The 12,411-nt window shown below is 40.8% G+C and overlaps 1 protein-coding gene across 1 annotated transcript in view; it reads left to right on the forward strand.

Annotated features, from left to right (window-relative positions):
- The window catches only part of LOC138617854 (RNA-binding motif, single-stranded-interacting protein 3-like), a 119,362-nt gene that overhangs the window by 48,060 nt on the left and 58,891 nt on the right, over nucleotides 1-12,411 (forward strand). The window contains exon 4 of the mRNA XM_069693174.1: nucleotides 5,488-5,579. Coding sequence (XP_069549275.1) covers nucleotides 5,488-5,579 — 92 coding nt within the window. The remainder of the gene's footprint in view (nucleotides 1-5,487; nucleotides 5,580-12,411) is intronic.

The raw sequence follows: 12,411 nt of genomic DNA on the forward strand, positions 1-12,411 counted from the left end.
TTAGTGAACACAGTTTTCCTTAAGGACATGTGTGTGTTTGCAGGTGAACAGTATTCTCTGCATCATTTTTGGCACTATACTCTGGACATATTCCAGACAAGTCTCTTATGAATACTAAACATTAGCGAGACCGTTTCAAAATGTAATCCCCGTCTCCAGCTTTAAATTGATGCTTATTATTTAATGCAGACTACACATAATGCAACAGCTACAGCTGAAGCAACTTAGGCAACTTTTACACACTGTGGCCCTCATCAGCAATTTCACTTGTGATGTAGACTTCATACATCTCTTAGCCAGTTGTTAACTCACAATGAAGGAGTTTCATTATCAGTCGGCCATTAGAGTGCCTTACAACCAGATAAGTGTTGGTTTGATTGCAAAGGCATTCAGTGGGGACAAGATAAGTGCTTAGCGTGACTAAGAGACTACAGATTGGCACACAGAGTTCTCTTGGAAAGGGAGGGATGGATGGGCGGAGGCACAGAGAGGTGGAGGGAGGGGAGTAAAAATAACCTGGGGCTGACAGAAAAGGAAGGGGACCCTTTGAAACTAATGATTTACCAGACAGCCTCTTCTCTTCTGGATTTGCAGGGAGGGAAGAGAGAGAGGTTGAGAGGTTGAGACAAAGAGACAGGTAAATACATGAAGTAGTCTTCCTTTGCAGTCTGAAGGGATGCTGTTTAATCTCTTTACTTACTGTTGTTACACAAAAACCACGTGATCCTGATTTCTGTGATGTGTTTACTATCTCTTTGCCCCTGAAAAATTGTTTCTCACTGGAACGATGTGAATATATTAATGTTTCATAAGACAATATGAAATGCTTTAATTCTAGAATTACTGTGCAAGTAAGTGACCAAAGGAAACCAAACTTCATTCTCTTAAATAATATCAGGGTTTTCTTTGTGAAGTTGTCTGCTCTGTTGCGAACTGTTAAATACGCTGACAGGTTTTTAGTTAGCAGTGTGGGAGCTCTGAGGGAAGGAGAGGACACACTGCACAGGATGGAGGGAGAGGAAACCACTTTAGATTGTAAAGGATTTCCATTTCCCAAAGACAAGCCTCCTCCCTCTCACTGTCTCTGTGTCTCCTGCCACCCCACCTCCCTCCCTTCCCCCCTGACTCACTGCCACTGCCACATTCCTCCTAAATGCTCTCTCTCCTTTTCCTTCTGTACTTGGTTTGCCTATTCTAGGGCCAGGAACTCTGGGAGCTCATGAGACTGGATGGGATGTAGTGATGTGTGTGTGTGTGTGTGTGTGTGTGTGTGTGTGTGTGTGTGTGTGTGTGTGTGTGTGTGTGTGTGTGTGTGTGTGTGTGTGTGTGTGTGTGTGTGTGTGTGTGTGTGTGTGTGTGTGTGTGTGTGTGTGTATGTACTCATGTTTATCAGTGCTCCCATCTGTGTGGATGTATGCATATGTGTGTATTTCCATGTGTGCTTCAAAATATATATACTTTTTTCATTCACAAGGGAAATATTTGTCAGGCCTGAATGAACAAGATGAATTTTCATATCTGTGTCATCATAATACCACAGATGGGAGGGACATGGTACAAATGGGAAGAATTATATAATTCAGCAATATTATTTCCATCCCTCCGCTCTCTGAAAATGTCTTTATCATCGTGCCCAGAGAAGCTATCGTTCGCATTTACATGAGATTCCAGTTTTCCCTGAACTAAAGAGGTTAGATACTAGTGTATATGAAAATGTGCAAATTGCATGTTAAGCAGAAGTGCGGTGTTGTGATCTCAAAAACTGTCCATCAGCTTGGACGGCAGGCATCTGCTCAACGTCTCAACAAGCGTCCACCTCATTGAAGTGTCCTTGAGCACGACAATGAATCCTTAGCAGCTCCAGGGGTGCGTTCTGCCACTGATGCTAGCTACCCCCCTGACCTCCCTGGAGAGACGTGCAAATAAGTTTCCAGAAAACGCAGATCTCTCCTTGAGTCATGAATAGACTCAAAACAAATGGCACTTTCTCTTCAAGGCTGATGCTTTGTCACACCAAACTAGCCAGTGAAATGAGCACACAACATTTTTTTTCCCATTAATCATGCCTAAAGATGAGTGAATGCTGTCTGGTAATAGATGTTGAGTATTTTTGTGGCCGAGCCGACACTCATCTATGCTAAAAGTGTTAAATACACACCAAATCTCAGACATCTTTGAATGTGAGGACTAACCCAAATGTGCAGGGTAAAGCTAAATTACATGCCAGCATCTATGACTCAATATATTATTTACAGAGCATGTACAAAGCTCTTGAGACATGGACTACATTTTCTGGTCCTCTAATACTGAGGACCCATTCGATATGAGCCACACAGTTGATCGGTAAATCACTGTAAACAGCCACTGTGAGGAGTAGATCTTAGTTACATGCAGATCAAAGTCGCAAGCAGCTAGTTTGATGACCCTAAACTTGCAGAATCAGCCAATTGCACCTGAGTGCTGGTTTTTCACTCTGCAGAATCTCCTATTAGCACTATAAGTTCCCACCGTTGATGGTGAATATTCCACTGGCTGTGTTCAACCTGCCATGTAAGGTGTTGCCTGGAATCAGTTCACTGTTTCAGCTGGTTATACAAATCCTCCAATCTTTTTCTGGAATCATACTGATACCACGTAAGTAGGAATTCCTGCATTTTATATGATAAATGAAAATAGCAACAACATATACATCAATTCAATGAATTTGTATTCATATAGTGCCTTATAACAACATAGGCCACCTCAGGACAGAGTGAGGTTGAGACCTTACAACTTTACAAGAAACCCATCAATTTAACAATTCCCAAATAAGTAACAATTCTTTCTTAACCCTCGTGTTGTCCTCAGGTCAAAATGACCCGAGGCTGTGTTCAACCAAGTTCTATTTTATTTCTATATTTTTATATTTTATGGGATCATTGGTCATCATTCTTTAAATAATCCCTCACAGCCTCCATGTCACCAATGATCCCAAAAAATATGAAAATAAAATAGAACTTGGTTGAACACAGCTGCGGGTCATTTTGACCCAAGGACAACACAAGGGTAATGCACCAGTTTCCTTAATAGAGTTGGTATTTTTCATCAACGGTGTGTTACAGCTAACTACAACCAAACTAAAGGCCTCTGAATTGGATTAGTGTTGCCTGAATTACCCATTGTGAACTGTGTTTGTGGTTTTATTTCCCTACTCATTACATCTAGTTAAACAAACACCCATTAGTTAGTGTGAGACATTAGTTATGGAACTGTTTCTGGTATAAAATTAAAGCATCCTACCACGCTACTGAATAATACTGTATGTGCTTTTTTAATTAGTTGAACCTTTTCAGTGTGGCCTTAATTAGATACATTAAGTACAGAAAACAGTGAATGCTTATGTATGTGGTATGCATACAGTTCTGTGCATATGTGCATATATATCAAAACTGTTTTCTCTGCATATCTGTGTATCCATGCTTGTCACACTGACTAATTTATGCACATTACATGTGTACGTACCGCAGTAAGAACTTGCATGTGTGTTTGTGTAACCCTATTTTGGCAAAATTGTGGTTCGCTCATTAGCAGCAGTATAAATATTTGTGTGTGCAGTGCAGATCTTGCTGTGAAAGCAGCTTGCTGCCTTTGAACAATAAAAAAATCATCTGTTTATCAGCAAAACAGAGCGTGGTTCCAAATCCTGGAAAAGACAGACAGACAAGAACAGATGTTAGGAATGAGTGTGTGTGTGTGTGTGTGTGTGTGTGTGTGTGTGTGTGTGTGTGTGTGTGTGTGTGTGTGTGTGTGTGTGTGTGTGTGTGTGTGTGTGTGTGTGTGTGTGTGTGTGTGTGTGTGTATATGAGTGTGTGACATTCCCTCACTCCTAACATAGTCACACACAGCCCACTCAAAACTGCAGCTGGAATTTCAAAGCTTCTGTGCTTTCTGAACATTTCTCTGTGGCATCATTGCATGCGTGTCAATATTTCTCTTTTATTAGTCACATATAGACACCCAGTCAAAGTCATTCTCATACAAGGAGACAAGGAGCCCAGAAAAGAGAACATATTTCTGAAAATAGAGAGTCATGTGTGCGCTCTGACCTTTTGTCCTTCAGTGCTTCCTATAGGAACCAACCTAGATCCCCTAAACCTCAACAGTCTAACACAGTGGTGTCAAACATACGGCCCGCGGGCCGCATCAGGCCCGCCAGGGGGTCCAGCTCGGCTCGTCGGATGAGGGTTTACCATCCAAAAACCTTCACCGATGATTTAAACATAGAGAAATATTGTCGTTATGTATGCGTTATTATGCTATGATTTTACTGGTCTGGCCCACTTGAGATCAAAGTGGGCAGTATGTGGCCCCTTAACTAAAATTAGTTTGACACCCCTGGTCTAACAGACACACTGTCCACATACACACATGGACACACAAATTGATGTGGACCTTATTGCAATAAAATCGACTGAAGCTCATTCCCTTTGTGTCTGTATTTCTTTAAATAAGACTCTGAATCACTTTAATTGCTGCATTAAATGTAGAGTATTTTTCTTGGTGTCACTGTACAGAGGCATTTGGTATCGAGTGCTACTATAGGACTATATGTTCTGGCAGATTTAGTGTAGTACAGGGACAGAATGACCTCACATGCAGTACAGTGGGATATTAAATGTCAGACAATAGGAGGGCAGTGGACTTTACATATAAAACCAAGGATTCCTCAAGCATTGAGTCACACAGCACATCCATCTACAGAGAATACACAAGCAGCCGTTAGATCTTCGTCACAGCACCATGATGGATTGCACTGAAAGACATTGAAATCATTCAAAAAAGGTGGACACAGTTTAATTTAAAAAGAAAACGGTGAACAGTGAACAAAAAACTTTGATCATAAACAAGATTGAAAGAGTTACTGTTATGACACCAATTATGTTAATGCTCTAAGTTAAAACACATTTAATGGTAAATGGTCTGTACTTGTATAGTGCTTTATCACCTTTCAGTCTCAAAGTGCTTTAACATGGTTTTCCCATTCACCCACTAATGAGACAGATCACCATGCAAGGTGCTGCCATCAGGAGAACATTCACACACTGATAGTACACCATCGGGAGCAACTTAGGGTTCAGAGTCTTGCTCAAGGACACTTAGGCATGTGGACAGGAGGAACGACCCACCCACCTTCTGATTAGTGTTCAACCCACTCTACCGTCTGAACCACAGCCTCCCTAATGGGGAACTAGGCGCTTTCATTAAATATGTGACCTAACTTGATTTTGACACATTTATTGGATTTAATCGGAGTTGAAAACAAAACCCAGACTCTGATTTCTGATAGAAATTAGCACTGCTCATGCTCAACAATATTCAGATTGCCTGATTGTGATTTTCTTTGTCTTTTTTTTCCCCTTTTCTACTCACCACACTCCTCCTTTCCTTCATTTTCCTTGCCTGTGTCAACTCTGTTATGTATATGTCTGTGTGTGTGTGTGTGTGCAGGCTATGGCTTTGTGGACTTTGACAGCCCTGCAGCAGCCCAGAAGGCTGTGGCCTCGCTAAAAGCCAGCGGAGTCCAGGCACAGATGGCGAAGGTAAGCTTCAACCCACCCTGCACTCTCTGGTCTGATTAACAAGTTGTTTTTGTTGTTCTTGTTGTCTTTTAGTGTTGTTGTTGTTGAGGTGTTTGGCTTTCTTGTGGTGTCGTAAACCCTGAAGGAACCTGATGCTGAGGAATGTTGTTTTTTTGTTGTTTGTGTCTTTTTTTGTGTGGTGGGGGTGGGGGGAGGGGTGGGGGGCAGCGGGAAGATAAAAATCCTTATAAGGACCACTAGATGTAAGTCACACTGTTGCATTGATTCATGTGAGACTGATAGGTGCAGCTCTGATTGAGTCAATGGTGATAATATTGATTGAGTCCATGATAGAGTTATTGACTAATGACAATGGTCATGATGAGATTATTGATCGGCTCCTTGGAAAGATAGTAGAAAGCATGGAGCAGATGATGCTAAGGATATGACAGTGAAAACATCCCAAATAATGTCACTCAATTTGCGTTAAAAATGACATAATTGACTGGATAGCACTAAATGACAACAGTCACAAACATTCATGAGGACTCCTTTGTGTTCATCATAAGTGCACACCTGTACCCTTCCTGTCCTTTTTTGTATGCTTATATTTATTCTTCTTGTATTGGTTTCTATTTTGTGTCCAAAAATCCTTTGTGTTTGTGCTAGTAAATGTGTGTTTATGCACAAATGACATTGTGTGACCACAGAAAAGAGGGAGTGTGAGAGTTAAATCAAATTTACATTCATTAGCATGCATCACATCTCACATACGCCTGTCGTCCTCTTCTCTTAAAGAAAGTACGCAGGTTACTCTGCAGTGTGTGTGTGTGTGTGTGTGTGTGTGTGTGTGTGTGTGTGTGTGTGTGTGTGTGTAGTTAGCATTCGTGGACAACAATGCTGAGCTACAACACGTGGGTCCAACCAGCACAATCACATTATCCCTCTATGCCTGTGAGAGAAAGACAGAAAGACACTGAATAGCCTGCCTTGTTTTCAGATTCATTAAATCTGTATCGCTGCATACTTATAAATGAGAGAGGAGCGCAATTAAAATGGGCCAGTGTTCAGGCACCAGGAGCATCCCATTGAATTAAACAGCAGCAAGCGTCTGAGCCACCTTTGCCTTGCTCTTCTATTAAACCTCTTTTCATTAGGCTTCCATCTTTTATTTTGTTCCTAATTGCTGGGGGGTGGAGGGGCGGAGGGGGAGGGAGGGTGGTGGCGTTTGGAGGACCAGCGTCAATGTGTTTAGCTGCTATTACAAAGGGAAGAACCCCCGAGTCCTCGGAGATGGGAGTTTTCCAGAGAAAAGGAATGGAGGGCAAAGAGTCAATTTAGACTGAAATTACACAGACTTCTTACCGTTTCATGAAATAATTATGCGGAAGGCTGCTGATGTCTCACCTAACTTTCCAGAAGCACTGTGCACTGAAAAAGTCAGTCTGAAAAAGATTGATGTAGGATTTCCAGCATCTAACATTTGATGAGGTGAGCAGCTTAATTGTTGTCTGACAAAATATTGGTTTTAATTAGACAAGGAGTGACAAAGGGGCCACATGATTGAACTCTTCAGAGTTCATTGAGAGCTTGTAGGTTAGCTACGAATATTTTGTTCTTCAATCTAACCTACAAAATAGTTGAGAGCTTTCTGACCAAAACCAGCTGTAAGGTGGCAGCAGAGGGAGGAAAAGGAAGTGATTCATTTTTTTGGGAAAAGAGATGATGGTTGGGAGGGAGGGAGGTTTGGAGATAAAGCTGCACTGATCTGACACTGAACGTCACCACTGGACTGAGCAAGGTCAAACACAGTGAATGCAGTATGTGAACATTTTCACAGCATCTAATTTATTAATATATACTCAGCCAAGCAGTTGTGCTCACGTTGACTTACTATACCTATTATCCAATTAGTATTTAAAAATGTAAATAAATCAGATCATATTTTAATGATAATATCAGCAATACTTGGTGTGGTAATAATGGATGATACTGCCTGAAGCTGATGCTTACCTCTAACAAAGTGCTAAAACCTGCATAGCTTTAGTGTATTTGCAGCAAATATGTAAAATAAAGGAAAGTAAACACATGTATGCCTTACAGCTTCATCCAGGAGGCACATTGTTGACTTTTGGTTTCACACAGGACACACCCAGTAGTCCCTCCAATCACCCCGACCTGTTGCAGAGACTTTAGCAGAAGATATATTCTTAACATGGTCGACAACAAAATTAAAACATCTGTGGAAGGTCAAATAGCAGAGAGAGCAGGGGAAACTGTTTCCTCAATGTTTCAAATTCAGCTCTTATTTAGCTCTCACATCTTCAACCTGTGAGTGGAATGGACCCAGAGCTCGGTAGATGTTTGAATTTATACATAAAAAAAGCAAATATAATCATTGATCCACAGATAAGAGTTGGGATCTGGGATTTGTCTAGCTTTTTCCGAAAAGAGGATGTATTATCTCAAATTGAGAGACAAGTAATAGAAGTATTTTCATGCAAGGGGATTTAAAAGATGGATTTGAGTAAAGTTACAACAGGTGAGAAAAACAATTCTGTGGAGTAAGTGTTGACATTAAATTTAAAAGACATAAAATAATACACATAAATATGTATGACCTTAAATTAAAACTGTTTCCACAAAAACATTTAGACCCACAGGATATTAAAAGTATCACCTATTAATGTGACCACTTCCATCTTGAATCTCGCAGCCATAGTATCATCTACATGTTTGTTTAAAACCCAAACCATAATGACTTAATCAGACCGAAAAATAAAAGATGTCCGAAAAATTGGTCAGGGAAGAAGCATTGGGTGCGCAAAGAAAATAAATCAGAAATGTAAGATAGGGTTAAAATGAACAGAAACACAGGACAGAAAAGATTTAATGGTCATCAGCAAAACCAAACACAGGAAGCACCGTGCTGCATCGCAGATCAGGATGTAGGGGGTGTTTGTGCTGCCTGGGAGGATAAATTCAGGGTAAGAAGTTTAGAATACCTTAAAATACCAAAAAGAAAAGCGGCTGTATATCTTGTAGTGTAAGCAGTCTGGAAACTGGTCTGCCAACCTCAAAGTTAAACACGATTAGAGCAACTTCCTGACATTATCCATGAATTAATTAGAGCACAGTCGAAACCAGATTAGACTACTGGTGTGTATTTAACTGCGTTTACTGTGAGCAACCTTTATCCATTAAACCCTGCAGCTCGTGCTGACGTCTTCTTTGTGGCAGGTGCGTGTTTTGGTTGTGAGATAAACAAACAAGAGGAGAACATAGCAAACCAAGATGAGAGAACAAACTGTGAATATGTGTGTCCTGTACTCACTTCCTCAGTCTTCTTGGTAATTACTGTTGACCGGAGAGATTATTACTGCTACAGCTGTACTCCCCTTCTCTCTTTCTCGCTCACAGTTAGTTTCTCTGTCTCAGTCTCACTTTCTCTTGTTTTCAGCATGTATTTCTGTTGAATCCATATTTAACCCTTTTAGCCATCCTCACACTTGAACCCCTTCTTTTACAACAATGATACATTTCGCCTGATGTCTCCTGTGCATCGTCTTTGTAATGCATGTTCCACGTGTGTGTGATGAATTATGAGGCTGTGTGTGTCCTTCTCTGAGTTTCTTTTTAGATTTTCTGTTCTCTCTCTATTTTCTCTGCTTATCTGCTGCACTGGCCGAAGAACAAAACGGTTTGTATGTGTGTGCGTGTGCGTGCATGTGAAATGTATGTGAAATGTATGTGGAGTCTTGTTAAAAACAAACATGGATAAAAGATATTCAGGGATGTAAAAATATTGTGCATTCAAATTCATATCAGGTCATTACTTTATCTTGCAAACCCAAAAACACTGACTCTACTATGCTTATGAGCCCTGTGTGTGTGTGTCTGTGTGTGTGTGTGTGTGTGTGTGTGTGTGTGTGTGTGTGTGTGTGTGTGTGTGTGTGTGTGTGTGTGTGTGTGTGTGTGTGTGTGTGTGTGTGTGTGTGTGTGTGTGTGTGTGTGTGTGTGTGTGTGGGTGTACACAATAACACAGGACCAAGGTCACTATGCTAATTAGAGTGATGGTACCACTGGCAGTGACACTTCACACCTCCTCCCATTCTTCTTCTGCCCTCCACTTTGTCCTTGGCACCTCCTGTCTTTCCCTCCACCCCTCTATCTCTCTTTTCTTTTTTACTTTCCCCTCTTCCCTCTTTTTTTTGGCCTAGTTTATCTGACCCCCACCTGCAATCTCCTCTTTTTTCCCCTCACCTTCTCTCTCTGTGTATGGGTTTAGCTGTGTATGTGTGTGTTTGTCTGCAGCAGGTGCTGCAATGCCTCCTCCAGAGTCATTAGTTACAGGGTTGAGTGAGGACAGAGAGTGAAGGGTAGAGAGAGGAGGGGGTGGGGTGGGGGAGGTGGTGGTGGGGTCTGTGCAGGTTGAGAGAAGAAAGCTGTGTGTGATGAAAACACACACTCATAAAGTCAACTACAATGCATGACTGTCATTTATTTTCTTTCTTTCTTTCTTTCTTTCTTCCTTCCTTCCTTCCTTCCTTCTTTCATCCTTCCTTCCTTTCTTCAGATGTATGCATGTGTGATAAAAGCCAGAAACCGGATGTTCCCTGCACTTTATATCCTCACTTTGTAAACAGTTTGCTCAAGCTTTCTTGCCTGTGTGTATATGTATATGTGTGTGTGTGTGTGTGTGTGTGTGTGTGTGTGTGTGTGTGTGTGTGTGTGTGTGTGTGTGTGTGTGTGTGTGTGTGTGTGTGTGTGTGTGTGTGTCACCGGTGCCGACTGAGACATAAAGTAAAGATGTGCGCAGACAAAAACACATACACAGGAAGACATGAGCATTTCTCTCTTTCTCACCCTGCTTTCTGCTTATCTATCAGTCTCTCATCTACTCCTCTCTGGAAACCATGTCACCTTCTTTTTTCACCACTTTTTCTTCTTCTTTCACCTGATTTTTCAAATGCATGTCTTTCCTTTTTGTTTTTGTATGTATTATTTGTGTTGCTGTTGCTGTTTTTCCTCGATCTGCCTTTCTCAGCCAGATATAATACACCTTCATCTTTTCATGCGCCAGCATTTGATGGGGGATTTCAGAGCTCTCTGATCTCTAAAGCAAACTCTGTGACAGAAAAGCCTCATTTTTAAATAAGAAGGAGTAATAGTGCTGTAGTGTAGTGACTGCTTGTGAAATCTGAAATTACTAATCTCAGATGTCCATTAACCAAATAAACTATGTACATTAGATTAGAATAGTACACAACAATGGCAGATAGGATGCATCGCTAAGCTCCACACTAACATTGACAAACTTGAAAAAACTGTAAAAGCTAACCTGAATTAGGATTCTCTCTTTTTGTGTAAGGAGATATAAATTGTAATAACACTGCATGTGATGGTGATAACTTTTTAGATTTTTCAAAAGAGAATGAACCCATTTTTGGTGTTGCCAGAACACTTGCCATCAGCTCTTGTGGAGCGCCTCTGAATGTCATACTGCATAACATGCAAATGTTGAGACAAGATGTTCTTCTCACGTTAAACAAAACCACACGTCGCTGCCTGTCAGTTGCTACCAATTCAAGCTGTCAACATTTCAGATTTGGGAGATTTGAACCCCTGTGCCGTCACATTTGAATTCCACGCAGAAAGTTGAAGCTAACAAGCTAGTCTGACTAGCTTACACTCAGAAAGAAAAAGAGAGTTTCAAAAAAGCATATGATTATAAGCAATGATTCCCATGAGGCATTATTTTTGTTGTTATGTCACTTGTGGCATTTTTAAGCCCCCTGAACACTCATTGTGCTCATCTCTCATTTTACAAAGAGCATGCAGCCAGCATCTGTCTTTCATGGGTTCACAGTGTACTCATTAATGAAGCAATGGAGGGAACACAGTGAATATATATATATTTAGTGCTAGAGATTTCATTTCAGTTGGACTTTGAAAGAATTTCTTTAAAAAATGACTTACTATGTTACTATATCGTTTGTAGTAGAATTCAGAAGTATTTTGCGTCTGAATTGCCCTGACAAAAAAAAAAGACATATTTTATGTGCAAAAACTCATCTGACCGTACGCACACATTTGTGCACATGCAAAATATTTTGCCCGTGTGGAAAACATGGGAAACTCGTGTTTTTTTTTCTGTAAGGGTGTTGAGGAAATACGTTCTGTCTTTAGAAAGAGATCGCCAAAGAGAGATGTCAAGAGAGAGAAAGAGATGTAAAATGAGGCTGCCACAATATAATATATTACCTTTCTGGTTAATTTAACGCAACATGATAACAATTTTCAGCATTATTGTTTTACAGTAGATCAGCATGCAGACATAAAAACACATTTTAATCTATTTTAAAATCTTATATTAGACATTTGAGTACCTCTAATGTTCTTGTCTTTCACATCTGCTGCATGCTTGTGTCTGGTTCAAGGCAGGGGTGACCTTGTAAAATACAGATAATGAATCATATTTGGTTTAAAAGTGGAGGACAACGGAGTGACGAAGGACGCATGTGCTTTCAAAGTTTAAAATAAAAGCTGAATGTATGTGTCCGCACACACTGTACCCCTCTTTGTGAGCACTGTGTCTCTTTGTGAGGCCTGACCACCTCAGGTCCAACAAAAGCAGGAGGAGGACAATGAGGAGAAGAAGGACAGAGTGGTTGAGAGGAGCGTTAGGGATCCCAGTGAGTGAAACCCAATCGAATTAAATGTAATCTGGCCTGAATGTGCACAACCATCAGCTGCTCTCCAATCATATTAACCCTGCATTACCAGCCCTGTGCTCTATGTGCATGTGATGTCCATGTGTCTTTTTATGATAGTGTGTGTTTGGAGGGCGATG

The sequence above is a fragment of the Brachyistius frenatus genome, unplaced genomic scaffold (assembly GCF_029030835.1).
Source record: "Brachyistius frenatus isolate BFR_SWC_R1_liver_20210118 unplaced genomic scaffold, ASM2903083v1 Contig_14, whole genome shotgun sequence".
Taxonomy (NCBI): domain Eukaryota; kingdom Metazoa; phylum Chordata; class Actinopteri; family Embiotocidae; genus Brachyistius; species Brachyistius frenatus.